The 24,957-nt window shown below is 41.3% G+C and overlaps 1 protein-coding gene across 1 annotated transcript in view; it reads right to left on the minus strand.

The window, feature by feature from the left end:
* The window catches only part of MAPK12 (mitogen-activated protein kinase 12), a 38,735-nt gene that overhangs the window by 9,490 nt on the left and 4,288 nt on the right, over positions 1-24,957 (minus strand). The window contains exons 3-6 of the mRNA XM_074592071.1: positions 18,718-18,776; positions 14,793-14,904; positions 4,431-4,460; positions 2,630-2,677 (exon numbers count right to left, since the gene is read on the minus strand). Of these exons, the coding sequence (XP_074448172.1) occupies positions 2,630-2,677; positions 4,431-4,460; positions 14,793-14,904; positions 18,718-18,776 (249 nt within the window). The remainder of the gene's footprint in view (positions 1-2,629; positions 2,678-4,430; positions 4,461-14,792; positions 14,905-18,717; positions 18,777-24,957) is intronic.

Genomic DNA, 24,957 nt, shown 5'->3' on the forward strand with positions numbered 1-24,957 from the left:
AGAGCAAAAAAATGTACTACAACAGCTACATGCAAGTATATAATGTGTATGTTATATGCTGAAAAACATTTTTGCAGTGTTACATCAACTTTTAATTAAGAGAGTGCTTCACAACCTTTGATCTTCTTCTGTATCTCCAAGCTTGTACAGTTAAGACTTTTTATATTTATTCAAAGCTGGAATTCCCACATAACTAACTACTCCCATAAAGTCTTATGTCTCTTTTAGGGAGGAAACCTTGGCGATAAGACCTAAATGTCCTTTGATATCAGGACAGAAATGCCCTCATTCAAATTTACTGTTGTTTGGTGAGGATGTATAGGCCAGTCATGATTCAAGCACAGCACAGAAGATGTAGCTTGATTTTGTAATTAACTGAAAAACCCTGACTAGCCTTTCAGATTGCTAGAGCTAAGAGAAGATAGGTGACAAAAACAATTCTAAAAATCAATAACTATCTATTAAAATACAAGAATAGAATTGACTGGGGACTGGAAGCAGTCTGAGGCTACTATCTCTACACTCAAGAGAATAAACTAGATTCATAAAACAAGCAGTGTTGAGTACTACATAATTCTATTTCCTAATAAATAATTGGCTTTTTTATAACAAAGTTAATTCTACGCAGACACATAGATGCATTTTTGCTTGGTCAGGGTACATTGCATAATTATTTCTGAAGTACAAATACACCCACTCTAACAGGCTTTGGAAAATTTCCAGTGTATCTAAAAAGCTGCAACCAGAACTGCTCAGATTCAGTATTTCAGGTCAATGATTTAGAAGGAGGCCTGAGATGACAAACGTTGTGCAGGAGAAGAATTACTACTCAGACGGACTCTACTGAGAACACTTCCAAGGAAGCGGCAACAGCTGTGCTTCAGGACAGATAACTTTCCGCAGTGGGTGCCACAGACCAGGTCTCCAAGGGGGCATGCCACCAAAGGCCACTTTCCACACTGGGAAGGGGTGTGGGTGTGCACCATCCTCCCACCCATCTCTGGAGGGAAGCCCCGATGGGGAGGATGAAGGGACTCACGGCACACGCCAATACCTGCCCCACTCCAGAAAAGCAGCAACCAGGTAATACAACAAATGTCATCAAAGGCACCTCTCGTGCAGCATAGTGGCAGAAACAGCCAATAGCTGAACTACAGGAGTCTGAATTAGGGATTTAATATTTTTTTTTCCCCTCACTACTTCAATTAAGAGGAAAAATGAAGCACAACTGATTTATTCCTGCTATGAAATACACTGTAGTCTACATGCAATTGATACTACTGTTAGCTGTAACAGTGCAGAAGGAATCACTTTCAAAGAAATAAGATGTTCTCGTTCATGGCAAGCAGCATGTGATTCCTCTCATGCTTCTCTGAAGTGATTAGCTGCAACGTATTATAAAAACAGTTCTCCATTACTGCTCTTCTCCAACTGTAACCACACCATGAATTTTTCTTGAAAAGTATTTTTAGTTGAGTGACTGCATAAAAATATACCGATATTCATTGCAACACACCCATCACACGGGAAGAGGCTGTTACTGTCACGCAGACGCCCTTGCTGTGGGCACACAGCTGTGGTGTGGACCGCTCCACCAATGCCAAACACACAGAAGCAGTTTCAGTTCTTACACTGTCCTTCGCCCAGCGGGAGGGACCCAATTCAGCAACTGCTCCCACAAAGCCATGAATGCAATGACTTCCTCACCAGAAATCCTTCTCTACATCTTGGGGTCAACCCCCATCTCTCCCCAGTTAGTGCTGGGTACCAGTTTCCTGGAGCGTCCTGTCGGGACTGGATGTTTTCATCTGGGACATCCTGGGCAACATTTCTAGCTTGAGGCACAGCCATTTCTTGTGCTTGGCTCCAGAATGATCTCAGAAATTGATCATCGCCTCTGCCATTCATATGAAACACACAGAAACACAGAACGGTAGGGGTTGGAAGGGACCTTCACAGATCATCTAGTCCAACCCCCTCTGCCAGAGCAGGGTCACCTAGAGCAGGCTGGACAGGAACGCATCCCAGCAAGTTTCCAATACCTCCAGAGAAGGAGACTCCACAGCCTCTCTGGGCAGCCTGTTCCAGTGTTCCGCCACCCTCAAAGTAAAGAAGTTTTTCCTCATGTTGAGATGGAATTTCCTGTGTTCCAGCTTGTGCCCATTGTCCCTTGTCCTGTTGCCAGGCACCACTGAAGAGTCTGGCCCCATCCTCTTGACACCCGCCCTTTAGATATTTATAAGCACTGATGAGATCCCCTCTCAGTTTTTATGTCAGTCAAGGACATACAAACAGGAGGTGAACAGATTCTCACTACTCAGGACTTTATTTCTTAAATAAATACTTAATTATTCTTGTGGCAACTGAAGTCAGACAAATGGGAAAATACTTATAAGGAGCAGCCTCTCGTAATTTTTTTTTTTTTTCCCCAAGATTGTTACCACTACCCATCTGATGCTCTTCCCTTTCATTTTCCAGCGTTCCCCTATTTCTCCATGGCTCCTCAAAGCCCCTGCGCTGAAAGCCTGGCCCATCACCGAAACCAGCCAGCATGTCTACAGCTGTTTCACCTGTTGTCTTCTGTGGTGTTTTTATAATACATCTGTCTTTTCAAATAAACATATCCTACCTTCAATTCACAGTCTTCGTTTACTGCCAAGTTTCCAGGCTTTAGATCCTGTAATCAGATTTGAAATGGATGTTATTTATTTATTTTACAGCAAGCACAATAAAGCACACTTTGTTTCTTTCTTTCATTTAGGTTTAATGTTTTTGATACAACTACTTAGAACTGCAACAGGTAAAACGATGTCATAAATCTAAATTAGAAAATTAAATATAAAAAATAACAGAAACAAAACCACAAACTTGCGTATGCTTGGCTTTTTTCCAGTATGTTTTCCCCCCAGACAAATCAACTTTTTTTCTGCTAGAAGTCAGGAAAATACTTGCCAGTGAAGGAACTCACTCACCTTACTGTGACTGGGGTTTGGACATAAATTTGTTGTTTTTAATACTAACACCACAAAGTTAAGGATTTACATATACTGAGATGGAGTAAAGTAAATTTCCTTCATTATTTCTGGACTGTACACATTGCATATCTAAATATACTTTAAAAAGGTTCCATACTCTGATAGACCTAGAAAGAGTACTGAAGGAATCAAATAAGATTTTACATAAAAGCCTATGCTCTCTTCTGTGGGAAAATCAATTTCCTAATGAAGTCAATTGAATGAAGACTGCAACATCCAAAAAAAAAAAAAAAAATCCCTTAAGCCTCTTCAGCTCTTGTACAGACTTCTAATGATCTTTAAAAGTTGTACTTCCAGATTTAGCAGCAAAGGGAAGAGTACCGGCAGACTAGTAAGATTTTGCAAAGTCAGTGACTCTTAGACATTCACAGTTATAAAAAGAAAGAAAGAAAAAAAAAAAAAAAAAATCGAAATAAGTTTCTCTTCAGCCTTTGCAAACCTTTGTCCTTTTAGCACAAGAGGAAGAATCTTCTCTCTGTACTTTTTAACAAGCATCCAGCTGTTTTAGATGAATATTTTTTAAGATCAGAAGGGCCTTGGAGAGAAACAAATTGGTGCAAAGAACCGTAATGAAACCAAGATGCTGAAGAGCCATCAAGATGGAGCTTAGAAAAAGTCTAAGCAACTGTACACTGAGACCATAATCACAGTAGTTGTAGAAATAAAAATATCAATGTATTACATTATTTCGGCAGTTTGCGGTTTCCACATCCAGCTTAAAGCTACTATACAATGTGCACTTTCTGTGGTACTCCTGATATTTTATTACAAATGGCCTGTTTCTACTGTTCTAATGCAGTTTTTGCTCCTTGGTTCCATGGGGGCATTATTCAGAACTCCTTCTTCACAGTGCAGAAGTGATTTTAGGCGGACTTCAGACACAGCAGGTATTAAAAAATAATCAGATGCTTAATTTCTCTCAGAAAAAAAATTGAAGTTTTGAAGGCTCTAAAATTTTGAACTATTTTTTTAAGTTTCTATGTTTTCGTCCCTGGCCCCTGCTCCAACTTTGAACATTCACATGATGTTTTAACAACATTTAAACATTGCTTTTAAAAGTTTAATCTTAATTAAAAAAAAAAAAAAAAGCCAGAAAAAGCTCTTATCCATCTCAGTTTAGACACTATTTGCTCTTGTGGGGGCTTACAACTTAACTTCACAAAGTAATTTAAGAAATCCAAATCTAAGCTGTATTCAGCGCAACTTGAGTGCCTAAATTACACTGATGCAGCCATGCCATCTTTTGTTCCTACTGAACAAGAAACCAAGGCATCATCAAACACTGTAAATTGAGACACTATAAACAGAAGTTCAGGCATATTTTTGAGCATGCTTATACACAAACACCACTCACATTACCAGAATATAAACATCTTTTATATTGTTTCCACTTACCCTGTGAATTATGCCCGATGAGTGAATATACTGCAAAAAGAGAAAATATTTTTTAATTAATGAGGCAGGGGAGAAAGTACTTTTTCATGGTGCTAAAGTAATCTGAAATTAGAAAATGTTTATTTATTGCACAGAAGATCTTTTTAGCTATGTTTTTAACATTCAGATAATTAAACTAGCATTTTGCCCTTCCCCTCCCACAATGAGAAACCAGTAAATCAGTTTGAGTACTGCAACAGGTCATATAGTTTTTTCTAATTCTTCCCATATATAAAATCCCATTTCCAGTTAATTTTTTACATTTCTATATACATATATACGCACATATATATATATATAAATAAATAAATCCTGCTATTTTATATATCAGAAATGCTCTCTTGCAATAGACGCCTCTGGTGTGCCATCATAGTTTAGATTCATATGTTCCAGCAGCACTGAATTTTAAGATATCATTTAAGACCAGCATGAAGGCCAGTCAAGGTCTTAGTTGAGAAGTCTCACTACATGCTTCAATACTTTCTCAGTGAAACACGGAGAGGTCACGTTACAAGACATTCTCCTTTACCGGAACCTTTTCATCAACCTTCCAGTGACCTATTTAAGGGCTCATGAAAGTCAAACCAACAAACAGGACACCTAGGACTAGTTCTTTTGGGAAGACACCTGACCAAATACAGATGTCTGCACCCGTGACTGTCACCAAATGCTCCCCGCTGAGGTACACAGTTCCTCTCACCAGCAGAATGATGCCCTAGGAAGAGACCATTTTCATCACGGAAAATAAAGGGAGCCTCTAGTAACTAGTTCAGACATAGGCACCCCTTTTGCAAGGATCGAAACGCAGGAAGTTGTCCTCAATTGAGGACATGCTTTCCAAGAGCGGCCTGGGATGTGCGAGTACTGTTCACTTCAGGTGTGGGGACCTGGTCTGAAAACCGCACAGACCATGCTACTGACTGCGGCTCATGCTACTGACACTAAGCAACCCCAGGCTTTTTAAAAAGTCCCCAGAAAAGATGGAGGAGATGTGAATCCCACCAGCTTCACATGGAGGATCTTCATTTTATTCCACCCTGAAGAATGGGACAATAACTGGGAAAAGAGTTACTAGGAACCAGCTGTCAGAGCCAGGAAAGACCAACCAGGGACAGTCAGGGTGGTGTCACGGAGATGCACAGAAGCACTGAACTTTGCAGGATGACTGCCAACCAGCCATAGCCCCAGTAACCATTGTCCTCTTCCCCAGCAGCCATGAAGATGAGCAATTAACCTTGTAAATGCAACAGCCCCTCTGCAGAGGAATCCTCACGGTCCACCTGATGAGGGGACCGGGGAAAAGAAAACCAAGCTACAGATCAAAGCCAACTTCTTCAGACAGGTCCAATCCACATTTCAGACTTAGCTTTCTGAACTTAAACAAAACCCATACATCATAAGCAGCATGTGATCTGGATTTAAGGCACCAAGTTTTTAAAGCAGCGACTGAACAAAACCCAAAATCTCTGACGTTTACTTTTTCCTCTCGTACACCTGACACAGCGCTCCAGATGTGGTCACGTAGGTTCTGAACAGACAAGGGGGGGAAAAAAAAAAAAAGTAAAGAATCAATTCTTTTAACCCCATGGCTACAACTTCGCCAATTCCCCAATCCAGCCTAGATCGTGGTAGGGCTTTGCTGCGGCACAGGCGCACTGCTGATTGCCATGCCCCAGCTCATGCAGGACCTGGCAGCTGTGGCAGACCGGTTCCTGCTGCACGTTACTTGCAGATTAGGCAAGGTTTAACATCAGCCCTAGGAAACGCCAAAGTGCTTCACAGGATTTCCTGGGGCAGACACAAGGGGCTGAGGGCGCAGGGCTCCTCCCCAGAATGTGGGCTGTAAAACCGCCACAGCAAGCAAACTACTAAACGTTGTTTCTGTCACGGATGGGCATGAAGTGGATTGGGATGGGAGGAACCAGATGAAAAAAGAGGAATTTTGTCATTCGTATGTGGAGAAATAAATGTTAGGCCCCCAACAAAAGAGGAAAAAGCTGACGACTTCTGCCAATAGCCATCTTGATCAAGGGAATCAGAATGACTACTTCCATTCTAAATCATTGCAATGTCTTCTCCCTGAAGCCTCCTAATTTTCCAGGGCAGATGCTCAAAATACTCTATAGGCTATTTTTGCTGGTATGACTGTAGATAGTAAGGAAATAACTGGCAGACCCAGGAATTTCTGCACCCCAGAATGTGGCATGTAGAAATGTGAATTAAAAGGACTGCACCTTTGGGAGCTTTAGTTAAAGTTAATCTCATCTATGCGGGGGAAAGAGCATGGTTTTGCTGGTGTTCTCACCCCACTGAAGGTTTTATGAGTGTTCACCGCACCAAAATCATGTTAACACTTTGGGGAGAACTCCCATATTTTCTAAACACTCCTCTTAATACAACACTACTGAGATTACACGAAATAGCACTTATTCCTGGTGCTAATGTACACAACAGCCTCTCTGTAAGATGAAATACTGGCGCTGTGCTGCTGTATTTCTTTAACAATAGCAGTATTTTTTTAACTGCATTTTATTATCTCCTGGCAGGTAGCAGCACTGGAATTACACCAGTCTTTGTTCAGAAAATTTTCCATTTCAGTTCAATAACCTTCTGAAACGGGATCTTATTCTTACTGACTCTCCTCACTAAATTATCCATTTATTGACAGATTTTTCACTCTTAACATGGCAAAACCATCCAGACCAGAGCAGGCATATCCTTCACAATGCTATTACCACTTCACCTGAACAATATTTGATTCAAGAACCCTGTTAAAGTGAGCAAAGTGCCTTGGAGCACAGCAGCTCTGTGCATTATCCTACAGACAATTTTTGGTAGCACGCATAAATCCTTGAATGCAAGCTTCAGATTGCGCTAGGAAGCTATCCAACAGTTGTCTAAATTCTAAGCATTCTTGACTGTATATGCAATCTCTACACAAAATAAAAAGCTAATCAAAAGGGAATAAGAAAAGACTCAGGAGAAAGTATTCTAGGCAGCACGCAAAATGAAAATGAGGAGTGACTTGGCGGGGAAGGAAAAACTTAAGAGGAAAAGGGTGAGAGGGGGAAGGGAAAGCAGAGATGCAGAAAGAACAACATAGATACGAACAAAAGTCAGTAAGTAGAGATGACAAAAGGAGAGAACTGGAGCAGGTAAATATTACCATGAGTATGGCAAAAGAAGCTTGAACAGGTGTTTGTACGGCACGAGAGCTATCTGCCCTTTCTCAAATACTGAAGGAATAAAGAAACAGGGCTGCCACCCACCTCCCCAGGCCCCCGGGAACGCAAACCCAGCTGGCACTCCTGCAGAAGAGGGACCCAAAACTGAAAGCGCTGGAAGCTCCAGCCCCTTCCCACCTACACAAAAACATTTACGTTCAGCTTGCCTTCTGTACTCTTTGACAATACACAGCTTTCCTGTCAAACAAAAAAAATTGATGAAAGCCCTTCCAAGTTGCAAGCTCATACTTAAATAAAATTTAATGCCAGACTAAGGCCTGACTAGGAAATAGACAAAAGAGAGGCATGTCATTGTTTTTAAGCTGTGTCAAATCACGTTGTTTTTTTCCTACCACAGATGAAGTTAAATTCTTATAAATTACAAAGCTCACCTTGTGACATGAGAAATGAATATTTCATTCTCTATGGAAAGACGACAGTAAAATGGCAAGAACATAAACTAACTGACAAAGCAAAGATCTGAGGGCTTGATAATGAATCTTCCTGAACTCAGTATGAACTTTCCACTGACCTCAATTTAAATATATCTTTTAAATCAAACATGTTTGACCAGCAGGTCGAGGGAGGTCATCCTCCCCCCCTCTACTCTGCCCTGGTGAGGCCACATCTGGAGCACTGTGTCCAGTTCTGGGCTCCCCAGTTCAAGGACGTCAGGGACCTACTGGAAAGAGTCCAGTGGAGGGCTACAAAGATGGTTAAGGGACTGGCGCACTTCTCTTGTGAGGAAAGGTGGAGAGACCTCTGTCTGTTCAGCCTGGAGAACCTCATCAATGCTTATAAATACTTAAAGGATGGGTGTCAAAAGGATGGGGCCAGGATCTTTTCAGTGGTGCCCAGCAACAGGACAAGAGGTAATGGGCACAGACTTGAACATAGGAAGTTCCACCTAAACATGAGGAGGAACTTCTTTACTTTGAGGGTGGCAGAGCACTGGAACAGGCTGCCCAGAGAGGCGGTGGAGTCTCCAACTCTGGAGACATTCAAAACCCACCTGGATGCGTTCCTGTGCAACCTGCTCTAGGTGACCCTGCTCTGGCGGGGGGGGTGGACTAGATGATCTCTGAAAGTCTCTTCCAACCCCTACCATTCCGTGATTCTGTGATGTTGAGCATTTTGGTATAAAACCAGTCCAGAACCATTCTATGGGTAGAATGTAGAAAGAAAGCCTGAAAGGAACTGACCTGGGGTCTTAGCAAAAATCTCTCTTATTCCTTCACAATACGTCACTCGTGCAGAGTTTTTTATACATGCATTTAACTGTCACATGTGAACAGGTTGTTACAATAGAAGTATGTAATGTGACAAAAATGATGAACAGCCTTCTTCCCTTGGACCAGCCATAAATATCGATGCCATAATGTGCTTACGTACTTTACACAAAGGAAAAATGCGTATTGCAGGCAACATCGTTAACACCAAAAAACACACCAAAGTGGAGTCCATTGAAGCTAAAAGATGCAAAAAAAATGACATGCATTACAAAAGTGAGAGGTTAGCTTGGGAAGCTGAAAGAGTTTTACAACAAAGACCTACAGAGCAGCATATTCCTCCTTCCCAGGTGTTGCAATTATTTTCCCTTATAATGCCTCAACTGAGCACTAGCTAAGTGTATGCTTTGCTCCCCCTGCCCCACCAAAAAAGCAATCTAAGTAAACACAGGTGGGCTGTGTTTAATCCAGATACAGTAGACCTTAAAAAGTACAAGATTTTCATGCAAAACTTGGCACACCCTTTCTTAAACAGCTAAATTACTGATATCTGTAAAAGGAGGAACAAATTGCTGACCCATTTTCTTTTTTCTCTGTGGCGAGCAACACTGCTTTCAGCTTAACCCACTTCCTAGCACAGACAGTGCTGCAAGAACGTCTTAAAGATATTTCCAACTAGGCGTAGTATTGCAGCTGGATGAATTGGTTCAAGAAAAATCCAAAATTTAATGGAACAGATACAGTAAAGACTGTTCCCAAATATTTCCTGTGCAATAGGAAATGACAAAACATCAGAGTCTAGTAGCTGAATAATGTCTTATTTCCTGATGTTAATTTTAAAGCAAGTACAGTTGTGCTCTTCAAGAATGTGGGGGAAGAGACAAAATATTCAGGCGAACCACTTCTTATCGAAGATCTAACACAGCTACAGAGACCAGAAATGCCAATTAACTAAGGCTATCTCAGCATCCCTGCTGGTTGCCTTGTAACTGGAATGAGAACTGCCCTCGTTTTTATAAAATTCTGGGAATAGCAGCTTACATCAAGAACTTCCTGCGCTTTTCCCCTGTGGTGGGTTGACCTTGGCTGGCCACCGGGTGCCCACCGAGCTGCTCTCTCCTTCCCTCTCCTCAGCAGGACACAGGGAGAGAAAATGCAATGGTAAAGCTCATGGGTCAACACAAGGACAGGGAAATCACTTACCAATTACCATCATAGGCAAAACAGACTTGACTGGGAAAAGATCAATTTAATTTATTGCCAATTAATATCATAATAGTATAGTTAGAAACAAAAACCAAAACTAAAATTACCTTCTCCCCACCCATCCCTTTCTCCCAGGCTCAACTTCACTCCTGACTCTTCTACCCACAGCAGCACAGAGGGACAGGGAGTGGGAACTGGTGGTCGGTTCATTATGTGTTGTCTTGTCTCTGCTGTTCTTCCTCCTCACGTTCTTCTCCTGCGCCGGCATGGGGTCCTTCCCATGGGCTACAGTCCTTCAGGAACTGCTCCAGGATGGGTCCTTTCCACAGGATGCAGTCCTTCAGGAGCAGCCTGCTCCAGTGTGGGTCACCCGTGGGCCACAGGTCTTGCCACAAAACCTGCCAGGAACCTGCTCCGGTGCAGGCTCTCCATGGGCTGCAGCTTCCTTCAGGGCACATCCACATGCTCCAGCGCAGGGTCCTCCCTGGGCTGCAGTGTGGATGTCTGCTCTGATGTGGTCCTCCATGGGTTGCAGGGGGGCAACCTGCACCACCATGGTCTTCTCCATGGGTTGCAGGAGAATCTCTGCTCTGGCACCTGGAGCACCTCCTCCCCCTCCTTCCTTACTGACCTGGGTGTCTGCAGGGTTGTTTCTCTCACATTGTCTCACTCCTCTCTCACAGTTGCTATGCAGCATTTTTTACCCCTCCTTAAATGCAGCACAGAAGTTTAGCCAGAAGTGTGCCCGTTCTGGAGCCAGCTGGAACTGTCTGTGTCTGACCTGGGGCAGCTCCTGGTGCCTTCTCACAGAAGCCACCCCTGTAGCCCCTCACTACCAGACCTTGCCACACAAACGCAATATCTCCTCTTTAATTCCGCCTCCGTTTTCTTCAGATGTGTGTCAACCATGCACAGTTGCTCCGCTTGCCTTCCACATTTACTGATCCAACAGACTTCAGTGTCAACCTTCGGTGCCCACAAACTCCACTCTGTTGGCCTCTGTGAGACAATCTAGGCCACTAGGACCAAAATATGTTTCTAAGCCATTTCACTGGAATTAAATTCATTATTCATCCTTTCCACTACACTCAAGCTAATTTTTTTACAGTTCGTATATTGCTTGCCTGTAAAATTAGCCCAAATGATGCTTTTCATCTCTGGTGAATAGCACACCTCTGCTGGGAACCTGTTTCCCCGGCAGTTACCTGCAACTAAAGAGACCACTACGCTTATATGGTCCTTGAGAAAACACTTATTAGTACACGGCTTTGTAATTAGGGAACTAACTACAAAACTGAAATGATAACTGCACGTCAGTCAAAGCCCAGATCGGAGGTGAATTCCCTCTAGTTTAAATAAAGCCAATTTCCCCAAACCTGGCTTTAGTTTCTGTGTTTGTAAAATGGGACTTACAGGATTTAAATGCACAACTGTAGAATAAAAAGTATAATTACTTTGCATACGTAAAAGGCTGTGTGAGTGAAAATCTACTAAATGAACACCACAAAATCTGAGGTAGGATCAAAGAGAAATTAATAATGCAGAACTCAACAACAAAGTATATTTACTAAATTTTGTGACGAGAGTAAAACAATTTACTTGCCCTTCTGTATCTGTTAAGTACTGAGAGACAGAAGAATCTTGGGTACGCTGTTCCCGATGTTCTTGTCCAGGAACAGCATGCTGTCCTGGGATATTATTTATTTTTAATAGTGTTTGGCAATGCAAATATAGATCTGGAAGAATCAGCACCCTGATGGACGTGCCAGACCTTCCTGTATCAAAACCAGTTCTGGATTTCCACTGCACCAGCACAGCCCTGTGCAACACACCTTCCAACACACCAACTGCGCTTATTGCCGTATGAGTGCAGAGCAAAGTCTGCTCGTACGTTGTATGTTGCAGGCACAGGACCGTAAAACCAAAATTGCACAGTGGAAGCAGCAGCCAAGGAATGACATTCAATTCCGGACAGTGCAGTTCCACGGCCTTGTTACAACGTGCATCTCCAGAGCAGCAAAGGGAATTAAACAGCCATCAATGCAGCAAAGCCTGGCTGAAAGCTGCAGAGCTTGGTCAAGGTTTTTGTTCTCTTGGAATTGTGTCACCAAAAGAAAAAAATAATAAAGAAGTAATAGCCTTTTTATGATCAACAGTAGTGTATGTCCAAAAAGCAGATACTGTAATTTAAGAACTGCAGTACCAATCTAGACTGAGAAGCATTTTCACACCACATTAAGGTAGGTTATAGATGGACAGGGAGCTTAAAGAGTATCTTCTTTTTGTGTTGTAAGATAAGAACTTTAATAATCACAGTCCATTTTTTAAAAGCTAAATAGAAGAAAAAAATCAGTAGCAATAATAAGCAGTACTTAGCAGAAAGATGAGGAAGAAAAACATATAAAGAATATGACAGCTAATACATTTAGAATCATCTTTGTGAGAGTCAGTAAAATTCAAACCTATGTTGTTTTGCTGTAGTTGTTGGCTCTGCAGTCCACAGAAGTATAAATCCAAGAGATAAAAGAGAGATGAATAGAATCATAAAGTCATTTAGGTTGTAAAAGACCTTTAAGATCACCAAGTCCAACAGTAAACCTAACACCACCAAGTCCCACCAAACCATGTCCTTAAGTGCCGCATCTACACCCCTTTTAAATACTTCCAGGGATGGTGACTCCACCACTTCCCTGGGCAGCCTGTTCCAATGTTGGACAGCCCTTTCTGTGAAGAAATTTCTCCTAATATCCAATCTAAACCTCCCCTGGCACAACTTGAGACCATTTCCTCTTGTCCTGTCGCCTGTTCCTTGGGAGAAGAGACCGACCCCCACGTCTCTACAACCTCCTTTCACGTAGTTGTAGAGAGCGATAAAGTCTCCCTTCAGCCTCTCTTTCTCCAAACTAAACAACCCCAGTTCCCTCAGCCGTTTCTCATAAGACTTGTTCTCTAGACCCTTCACCAGCTTTGTTGCCCTTCTTTGGACACACTCCAGCACCTCAGTGTCTTTCTTGTATTGAGGGGCCCAAAACCGAACACAGCACTCGAGGTGCGGCCTCACCAGTGCCGAGTACAGGGGGACAGTCACTTCCCTAGTCCTGCTGGCCACACTCTTTCTGAAAATGCAGGCCCACTGCTGACTGGGGCAGAGCATCAGGCCAAGGTACCCATCTTTACCAGTAATATTTGCCAAATCCTAGGTCCCTGAGACCACTGGGAAAGTCTGGAGCAAGGAAGACTTACCCTTGGCAGAGCAGGATCAGATTAGGGAACATTTAAACAAACTAGATAAACAGAAGTCCTTGGACTCTGAGGAAGTTACTCATGAGGGTAACTTCTAAGTTAAGGAAAGTTACTCAATGTCATTGTGAGGCCAGTCAATAACATGTGAAAGGTCATGGTGATCAGGAGATGTTCCTTATGATAGGAAGAAAGCAAATATCATTTGTGTCAAAAAAGGCCAAGGAGGAAGAGGATCAAGGAACTAAAAGCCGGCCAGCTACACCTCACTCCCTGTGAAGGTAATGAGCAAGTAATTCTAGAAACCATTTCCAAACATAACAAGGACAAGGAGCAGCCTGACAGCAGTCAACATGGATTTACAAAGCAGAAAATCATGCCTGATTAACCTGTTAGCCTTCTACGATAAGATGACTGGCTTGGTGAATGATGGGAGGACTGTCGGTGTTGCTTAGCTTGATTCTAGTAAGGCTTTTGAAACTCTCTCCCGTAACACCCTCACAGACAGAGGAAGTACGAGTTACATTAATGGACAGTGAGGTAAAAGTTAAGTGAGTCAGCTGAACTGCCTGGATCAAAGGTTGTGATCAGTGGCAGGAAGCCCAGGTAGAGGCCCATCACTACCAGTGCTCCCCTAGGGTCAGTACTGAGGCCAGTCCTGTTTAACATCAGCATGGTACATATATACCATACCTATACGTATAGTATGTATACACCATACCTATATATGTACCATACATATAGGTATGGTATAAATATAGACACACATCCACACACACCCCTCCTATCACGTATATATGCACATAACACACACAAACACACACACATATATAAAAGTCTTCATAAGAGCACAGAAAGATACACTTAGAGCAGGTTGGGTGCAGAGTGCCTTAGCAACAGTGTATAGACCAGTATTGGTGAGACATGGAAAAATTTTCAAGTTAGGCAAATCTGAAGCTGGTGACATAGCTGAGGGCTCAAGTCAATGGGAGTCCTGCCTCAGAACGCGACAGTGGTTTCATTCTCGGTCTCTTGCCTCTCCAACTAGCCACAGTAAGAGATGTGGCAAAGCAGCACCACAATCAACTACTGGACAAGGCAACTAAAAATCACAGCAGGGACGTTCTGGTGTACGCAAATAAGGAAACCAAGGTCATCCTGGATCAATGTACTATATACATCTTGAATGACTACCTCTTCTTTTTGCTTGAAAAAAGCCATGGACAAAATCATCACACAAAAAAAAAAAACCCAGATAACATTTATCATCACAAAACAACTCCTATGCAGAATGTCATTACTTTTACTACACAAGGCGAGATAAATTTTATCCTGCTATCAAAAGGTAAGTCTTTATAGCTCTCCATAATGACTTACTAGGAAAAAAAGATTGTGAAATCAAAATAATAGTAAAAGTGGCAAACCTTTAATCCTTTCAACATCTGATATACCAGGAACTGGATTCGGTCTTCAGTTAGTTTCTCATGCTTCATTATCTTACTCAAGTCTGTTCCCATAAATGGCATGACAAGGTAGCTTAAAAAAAAAAAAAAGGAAAAAATAAATTAAAACACAATTGTATGTTATAGTTCAGTGACAATATTAAATTACAGATCATTCAATTTACCAAACAATTCCATAATCATCCCGCTGCCTTCCAAGTTTCTCTGGTTTTATCTATTTTGTTTGTCATAAAGAGGTATTTCCATAATCAATACAGGGTTGGGCAAGTTGCTAGTTATCAAAAGAGTGCAGATTCTGAACTAGTTAGAAAGAACCTAACCAAGAGCCACGTGGTATTTCAAAGACACCTACACAGAAAATGAGGACATTCACGCAATGCTATGTATCTCACAATCATGATCATAGCGTTGAACTTGCAGCAACCAAACCACCTAGATGGTTCATTCAAATAGCCCAGGTCAGACGTAACAGAAATAGAGTCAATCAAATTAGGAGGCAACAATAACTTCCATTAATTTTCATCTGGCATCATAAACTGGGATATTCAGTACTTAGAACTGGCAAGGAACACCAGCAACAGAAAGCTTGCGAATGCCAAGCTGGCATTTCAAGGCTAATCTTCACTTAAGATCCAAAACTGCTCTTCATGTTGCTTGTAGTAAACTCATCCTTCAGAGTCTATCCTTAAAGTCAGGTCTGAACACAAGACAGAGCCTGTCATGTCTGGCATCCACTTTATTCCCGAGGATAAAGTCATCAGTTTTCCTCTTCGTATGAAGAGGAGCAGATGCATTTTCACGAAGAGAAGAATTAAATTTGATCATTGTTGCATAGCTACAAATTTTATTATTTAGACTTAAATGGGTTTCCTCTGGTTAAAACATGCAAATTATAATTCTGCTGATTTCTACTACTAAACCTGTATGAAAACTTCATTTATTCTATTAGAATTGTAACTATCAACAAAATAGAAATTGAATATAATGTCATGAGGGTGACGGGGCACTGATTTAGTCACTAGGAGTTATAGGTAGTATTTTTAACATTTCCTAGATATCAAATATTTTTTTTTCCCAGGACTTTAGGGATCAGGACTCAGGCTCCCAGTCCCAGCATTCACAGACAAATTTGCTATCCTTCGGATAGAAAAGATGACAATTTAATTCTGTAACTATGTAAGGACAGAGCAAATATGGAGAAGAGAATGACATTGCTTATCTCTGCCCCAGTATAACATACAAAGTGTTTCCCATCAACAGACCAAGTGACTTAAAAAATGGAGTTTAACTTCTTTGTTGATGTTCCTGATTGTTGACAGCATATTAAGTTCTCCCACTCAGACTTATTAACTATATTTTCCCAGAGGTCATTAATATATGTAATGACTCATAAAAAAGAAAAAAACAAAAACTTTTAGTGACTGTTCTAGAAAAAACAGAGGTAGGAAAAAGTTGGGCAAGAGAATCAGAGAAATCTGATTCTTTTACTTGTGAACTTCTTTTATTACTGGTAGCGATCCTCAAGCATTCATTAGGATTTTCCTCACCTGGCATCATCTGTAGAAATCACAAGGCTCTGCACAGATTGTGATTTATGTGGATAGACAAAGCTCAAAACAATATATAACCATTAAGCATTGTAAAGAACAGGATGAAAGGACAAATAAAAGCGTATTTTTACATATGTACAATCTGCTAAGTTTACAAATTGATTACTTCAATTTGACAGACAGAGAGGTGGTGGAGTCTCCCTCTCTGGAGACATTCAAAACCCGCCTGGACGCCTTCCTGTGCAACCTGCTGTAGGTGACCCTGCTCTGGCAGCGGGGTTGGACTAGATGATCTCCAGAGGTCCCTTCCAACCCTACAATTCTGTGATTCAAATCTTTTAGAGTCAGAGAAAGGTCTAGGTGGGTGGAGAAACAAGCAAAATACAAGAGAGTGAAAACCCACTCCTATCTAGAGTATGAAAATCCAAACTTTAGTAATCATTTATAAGCATTGGAACAGCCAACAACGGGATCAAACACTATGGGCTCACTTTTAACACTTCATCTACTACTTAAAACTTCACAAACTTATTTTTATTATTAAAAATGTATTGACAACTGGAGTCCTAAAACAAGCTGAGGAGGTTGGGAACCTGATTAATAAGTCACTTAAATGGAAACTTGATGCCTAAAGCATTTAAGTTCTTTGCAAGTTACAGTTAAACCCCAAAATTCTTACAAAATGAGGAGCAGCAACCTGTTCTGGCACATTGCGCATGATACAAGCATGGACAATGCAAGGAATACAGATGAAGGGAGTGAAAAGCAGCTCATAGAGCAGGACTTAAATTGGTAAATATTTATGCATTTCTGATTTTGTACACCATTTCAATCAGCTGAACTTCTAAAACTGAAGGAAGTTCAACACAAGCATGAGCAGGGAAAGGACGCTGAATATTCCTTCATAAAGGAAATGGGACGTTGTCTTCAATCTCTGTTACACTGACTGGTAGAATAGAGAAGCAGGAGAGCAGAGTGGCAAGCAGAGCAGGAGCGTGCTAGAGCTAGATGTTGGCCGAGACCTCGGGTCCTTTAGGGGCTGGCTCTGGTGAAACCACCCACCTTGCTTCTGCTGCTTCTAGCTGCAAACCCGCTTGAATTTGATCTTTATACAATAAGCCACAGATAACATCTCATGACTAGTCAGCAAAAACAAAGTCTCCCTCAAATGACCCGTTTGACCTTTAGTTCACAAAACCAGTTTCTCCACTTTTGTTTTAAATGTACACACATCTACCTCTGCTCATCTCTAACAGCTTTCCCAAAGTCTTGAAAGTAAATTTTGCCATAGGTCCATGCGATGCAGTTTCACTTATAAAAATATCCCCCCTACTTGACTTGCACCTCCAAAACTTGAAGGATGATTTTAGGGTCCCATTTAAAACACAGTGCTTGAATGCTAGTTATCTACATGTGTAGTTTGTTATATATGCAATATAAAATGCTAGCACAATAGGCAAGATGGACAACATCCTTTTTGGCCCACATGATCAACATGAACACACAGTCCGTGTTTTCTGTACTTTGTTTTCTACATTTTCCTATCAGATAGCTTTCTTTGTTAACACATAAATATGCAAGTTTGTTTTTGAAACATAGCTACATTAGATGAAATCAAGAACAGGTCTATGACTGCAACATGAAATCTACACTAAGCCCACCAGGACTTCTGACCGCTGTTTCTCTAGTGACTCTAATTCACAAGAATTGCAGCAGGGTCAGTTGCAACAAGCAAAGGTCAACAAGCAAAACAACAGACTTGCTAAATATCTTGTGTCTGAGATGCTGCCAAAAGGTGAGGGAGATGTACGTGCCTGGTGCTAGGAACGATCTGTATCTGTGCTGTTTAGACCACTGGACTCAGAAACCAATCAGGGAGTACAACAAACCACAGCGCAGATAACCAACTAAAATTCAGCAGCATCAGCAGTTTTGAATTAATCCTCGAATTAGGATGGATCGCACCGGAGATGTTTCATGTAGCAGGCATGAATTTCAGCCTATTTAGGTTAAGAATTGTCCTATCATTTGGACAACCTTGGCCTTAGGGAACGGAATCAGTACTTGAAAGGTGGATTAGGGAATCCACCAAATTGCCTTTTACTAAGGGCTGAAAGAAGTACACACCTTATAAGATAGGTAACTGGTTCTAATGATGATCTGAAAACCTCAGCCTACCAATTCTGAAGTTGCGCATTAAGAGTTATATTAAGATGAAACTCAGAAAAAACCCATGAAGCAACAATTTTGGAATTCTCCATTTAAAAAAACAACAGCCCTTCCTCCTGCACACACAACGACACCCTGCTCCCAAACACAAGCAACTCGGAACTTACAAGTCATTAAACTTCTCCAGTGTTACATCTGGTGTGAACACATCCAATATTCCAATGACCTAAAAATAAGGGAGAGAAAAAAAAAAAAGCAAACATGGATTAATACTGATTTAACACAAAAAATTCTGAACTGCATAATAAGTGAAAAAATATAATCAAAAATATTTCCACAGTGAGACAGGCATAAAGACAGCAGAAAGAATACCTAAAGTAGTGCCTAGCAACACCAGGATTTGTTATGTGTAAAATTTTATAACTCTGAGGGCTGTTTGACCCTGTGATAAAAAGTAAAAAAATGTATTTACTTGAACAAAAAGTTCAGAGGCTAACAGTTTTATGTAAGAGGAAAGAGTATCTATTAACTCGAACCACTGAAGTGTCAAAAAATAAACCAGACAAATCGGTTTATAACCTGAAGCAGTCTTAAGTGCTATTCTCCTAGCTGGGCCTGCTGCCTGACAATGAAGAACACTTTAAACATCTTCTAATTTCAGTAACAGCGTAATTTAGGTACATAAACTACAATATCCAATCGGGAGTACGAAGAAGAAACTAGGACTAAACTGTTTTTATAGAGAGTAAATTATCAAGACCTTAATATGATTTGCTATGGCTTATACCTTAGGTTCTCCTTAAGAGTACGTTTTGTCAAACAAAAGCAATCACTCAACAGAGGAATAACAATCTAATAAAACAGACTTCCCACCACTGTTTTTTCCTACTGGTATGGTTTCTAGCAGAATCATACCAACAGAGGAGGTGCATTATGGTCACTGCCAGTGCTTGTCTCACCAGAAAATTAAATATACAGAACTCGGTACTCCAAAAGATGTAGCTGGAATTGCCTAAAGCCAGATCTCAGCTTGGATGCTGCTTAACCCAGGTAGTGCCTAAATAGCAGAGGCTTTTGGAGTTGCTTCTCTTCTACTACTAATTCACGACCATTTCTGCCTGCCCAGAGGAAGCCTCCGAAGCCCTGGACTGCTCGTGGTGTCTCCCAGGTGCAGGCTGCCTCATCGATAGGGGTGTGCAGGGGTTCACTGGAAAGCAAGTTAGAAGACTAATAACCTTTAGAACCTTGTTCAGACCTATCTCTCCGGCCGTACAATTTAAGGACATAAGATTATATATCAAACTAAAACCGTATAAAATTGGAAACTGCCAAGAAAGACACCAGGGGTAACGGCATATTACATTGCAAAGTACTAAAAGGAGGACTGGAAAATACACTTTGACAACAATCAAGATGGATTTTGGACATTACTGCTATGTCTAAATTGCTCCACAAAACAGAGGTCTTTTAAAAAAGTGCTTGAAAGAGACGCAAGAGCAGAAATGCAGGAAAACAAATGCAAGCAAAAAAAAAGACAACTTCCGTAATTTAAAGCTTTAAATAAAAATCTCCAACTGTGATGAAATCCTTACTGCACTTATTTTTATCTTTTCCACATTCAGGGGAACTACTACAGTCAGCCTGGATATTATCAAAATGTCACAAAGATGAACAAGACAGGAAAACTAATAAAGACGAAGACAGAAAATTACAACTCTCTTTCTTTGTAGCCACATGTATCTTTGAAAAAAATCACTAATAATATTTTGCTGAAGACTGTTATATGAAACTAATTAAATAACAATAATATAACTACCATAAAACAGTAATTAAACCCACAGAGGATATGGTTATTATTTGAAGTAATACCTTCAGTGCTAACTTTATAGCAAGAATTTTTTTTTATTATTTTTTTTGCATGACAGTTTTACATAAGGTTTTCCATTTCTCTGTGGAGGCAGGGAGAGAAAGGGAGGAGAAAGGAATTAGGAAGATGTCCGTGACAACAATGGAGCACAATGCAGCTCTACGGGCATTTCCTAAGGCAACGTGTGTACACACACAGAGCATACACAGCCAGAAAAGTTGTGTGCTCTCCAAAGATTTCAGTATTAAAAGAAAGGACGTTAACGTTTTAACAGTAAGCTTTATCCAATATGCACTTCTTTCCCTATTAAGCCCCACTTTTTCAGAAGTCCTGCTTGTTCTTCTCAGGGAGCTATTTCCATGCCTTCATTTACCTAAGCAAGACATGTAAGAAAATAAACCCCATCACATCTGAATATAGCAGTGAAGACACAGGGGCACTACCACGAAAAGAAGGATGAAACAGTGTGGCGGCTGTACTGCATCCCTCCATGAGCCGAGGCGTTACCAGGCACCTGCTGTGAAATGCAGGAGCGTGAAGAACACGTTTCCATAAAGAGCACACCAGCCCAAAAACACACTTAATGGAGTCCACTAACATTTTATTGCTTCTCCATTCAAGTAACCAGGGTTCCCAGTAGTTACTTAATGCTGCCTGATATACAATATCTGTGACTCCTGAGGTGAGGCTGTGAACTGATGGAGACAAACTTACCATTGCTGCAAATCCTCTGGGGTGAGGAATACCACTGAGACCAACCCACAGCTCCCATTGACGGGAACCGTAAATAATAAACCAGAAAACTCTTTTTAACATACCAAGGATTTCACAATACTTCTTTTTCTTCTTCCTTTAGCTTTCCAAAAATCCTGAAATACATTTTAGGGTCCAAAGTGGTAAGGCACACTAATAGTTAATCAATACAAAAATAAAAGCAAGGGACCCATTTCCTTCTCCTCAGTGATCTTTATTTAATAGCTGTGCTTTGGGATGATTTTCCTGGCCTGGAACAGAGTCACTAGAATTTCCATTTAGGTCACATGTTTCTGCAGATATGTTAAGCACGAGGAGGTAGAGAATAAAATAAATCCTCTGAGGAAGACACAACTCCTGCTATTTCTTCAGGAAAAGAACTAGGCAAAGTATAGGAAACTCCCTTCTCCGTAATATCATGGAAAATCCTGTGTCTGTCTAAAATGCTCTCAATTAAATACAGTATTTGTAAAAAATACTTTATGATACTTAAAGATAATGTCCCAGCACAAAAGTAAGCCACCGTAAAAGAGTTACAAGAATCATTTATTTTTCACAGTGTGGCCTCCACAAAATGTAACGGGGGTATCTGTGAAACCTTCCGTAGCTCTTGTTTTTGGTGTTAATTCGACACACTGACTGATGCTACCAGAGATGGAAGCACAGCTGAGGAATGAACCCAGTACACTCTGCGATGGCAACGAAAAGCATCTATGAAAACCAGCAGCAGCACTGGCCTTTCAGGGTCTCATTTTTTTTCCCCCCATTAACTCTGCCAAAAGGCAATTAGCCCCCAAAGAATGCACCTCTTTTTCCTACCATCCACCTGACTGAAAAGCAACATGGATTTCTGCAGCCTCCACTGCGGTACCTTCCTTGCTCAGGGGTCGAGGAGTGAGTGTGATACTGTGTCTCTCTCCCATCTTCCTCCAAAGCAAAACCACAGTAACAGCAAAACTATCCGTCTGCTGGTCTAACTTGTTTTCCATGGTTATGCTTTTCCTCAACGTATTTAATTTGTTGATTGTGCCTCTTCCCTACGAAGCCACTGGGGGGTGGGTGACAGCATCTCCAGCCCTTCTTTTCCCTGTTATCCCTCCCCAGAAGACATTGATACTGACCACCCTGACTAACTTTAACTACTGTGAACAAATAACTAACAGCTTTTCATTGGTGATGTGGTTTCTGCCCTTCCCTTCTCAGCTGCCTCCTTTTCCAAACTTTATTCCAGCAGTGGAGCTCCTCATCTCCATCCTCCCCCGCACTTTCACGTACTGGGTTACTTTTATTCAAGGGCTGTTCCACTGCATTTCTGTAAAGGAAAGTTTCTGATGTAAGCAGCAGCACACCAACAGAAGACTCGGATCTTGTATAAATTAATAAGTAAGGTAGGTTATGTCTCTTATACAGTAAGTGCTGCTTTCTCTTGCGGATGTTACGCATGAAAACACAGTGAAGTTGAGCGGCTTTGGCACTCAGGCTACAAACGAAAGTACATTTTTTTAAGGGACATCCCTGCTGGGGTGCACTGAACTACATATTACGCTGCATTAGATTTTCTGCAGGGTTAGCTTCAACGTCACGTTCCTGCGCTGTTCCACATCACAGGGCACCTGCATCCTTTCACCACACTAGGAAGTCTCAGTATTTTTAAAATTGTAACTATCCACACACAAGACTTGCACCACAGTCACCTTTCTTCCTCACCTGTGACGGCTACGTGACAGGAGGGATGCCTGCTGACGGACAGGGAGCCCCTTTCCTTTTCTTCTGCCACTCAGCACACCGGCAGGCCCAAACTGTACCCACGAGCATCACCACACTCTTCTTTCAAAGGACCCACAGGTAACTCCAGACAGATCCAAATCCTGTGGACCGAAACACCTTCATCTCTGGATTGGATGGCAATCCAAAGAGAAAGTTTGGCTTACAGTGCTGTCTTCCTTATTTTCATTTACTGGACAAGGCTAACCAGTCTGCTTTAATAGTACCCAAGGTCGGGGTGTGAATAAATGGCTCAATAAAGCGGCTGAAGCCTAGCCTAGGTAAAACACATACCTATTACACAGGTTTGTGAAAATAAGCAGAAGTGACAAACGACACCACTATGTTGATTTATTGGCTTTTGAGTACCAAAATAAGTGACTGTGGTGGCCTGTTAGCTCCCTAGCTGCGCTAAGCTTTCAGACCGCGGAAAAGCAGCCAGAAGTGTTTCTCCACTACAATCTTTTAACAGCAATAAACTATCCAGTTACAACTGTATTTTTGCCTTCATAAGGAGATTTGCCATCACCAACCAGAATTCCTGAATTGGAATTTACTGGCACTTGTGTACCCAAAGGATGTGAATTTTCAGCTGGTGCATTCCTGCAGGACTCACTGTGGGAAACCTCTTCTAAAACAGTGAGCATGCTTTCATTTGTAAAGGCATCGCTCATCTACAGCTCCCTTCTGGGACGGATTTTGTACACTGCAGAGGCTGCTGCTCTTCCAATGCTCACGTCAAAACTGCAAAAGATGATGGTTTTAAGATTGTCTCAGGCAGGAACACAGAGTGCCCCATTATTTTCTCTGGAACAAACTCCTCCCTTGGTTGACACTGTGTAGGTGTAAATAAAAAGCCCAACATTTTTTCAAAATAAAGAAGTCGACAGAATTAAATATTAGCCAACCTAGAAGTGAAGGCCTGCATCATCCTGAGAAATGTAACTGTAGACAGACAGACAATTTGGTGTTTGTTGAAACTGGCGTTCTTTCCAAAGGGGGAAAAAAGCTACATGGTTCTCATAACACAGAACACACTGGTCGTCAGATGTGGGAATACACCAGAGAATAATTTCCACTCATGATACAGAGTACCTTTAAACAAATACTGCAGTTGCCTCTTACATACAAGGGTTTCCAGGAAGAAAAAACATCTGTAGAATATTAAGTGACCCAAGAAACGTTTAATGGGCATTTGTCAAAAATTTTATGCCAGAAACACATCCAGAATTTAAGCTGGTACAACTGCATCAGAATTCTCTTGTGTGCTTGTATGTATAAATAGGTATACACGTATGTACACACACACACGTACCACGCTGACCATATTTTCACTGCTTTAGGTTTTAAGTCAGAGACATAATAGATAGCTCTAAGGGTCTTCATTTTAACTGAGCTCAAAATGGAAAAAAACAGGGAACAAAAGCAGCACTACTGAAAAAAACAGTAGGTAAACACTCCTCTTCTATACAAGATGCAGCAGATGCCAAAGAAATAATCAAGAGCTGCTAAGGCTGTGGTGGGATGAATACTTCAAGCTAGCATGAATAAATGAAGAAAAAAACCCCAACTACCAAAACAAGTGCTTTCTTCATTCTGCCTTAGCTGTTTTTATTCCTCATTTTCACACCATTCCCCCTCTAGTGCCAGAATAGCTGTTTACGCAGCTACAGAGCGATCCGGCAGCTTATCGCACTGGAAACTAACTTTTCTTTTTGGCAATGTCTGAGGAATTGATCTGGGTTAGACTGCTGCTTAGGCAGTAGAAGTAGCTTATGATAGTTTGTGCAACACCCCAGATCCTCTCAAATTAAAAGGGCTACCAAAAAAAAAAAAAAAAAAAAAAAGGAAAAGGATAAGAGTGCCATTAAAGACGGTGATTTGTGATTTATCTCCTAACAGCCTGCTCTTGTCTTCACACACAGCCTCTGCCCTGTGGTGCTCAGCACCATTTGTCCTCTGGTTTTGTTTGCAAAGGGTTGATGAGAAGTCCCATGCTACCAAGTTTGCGTGGTTTATATCG

Source organism: Larus michahellis, chromosome 1 (assembly GCF_964199755.1).
Source record: "Larus michahellis chromosome 1, bLarMic1.1, whole genome shotgun sequence".
Lineage (NCBI taxonomy): Eukaryota > Metazoa > Chordata > Aves > Charadriiformes > Laridae > Larus > Larus michahellis.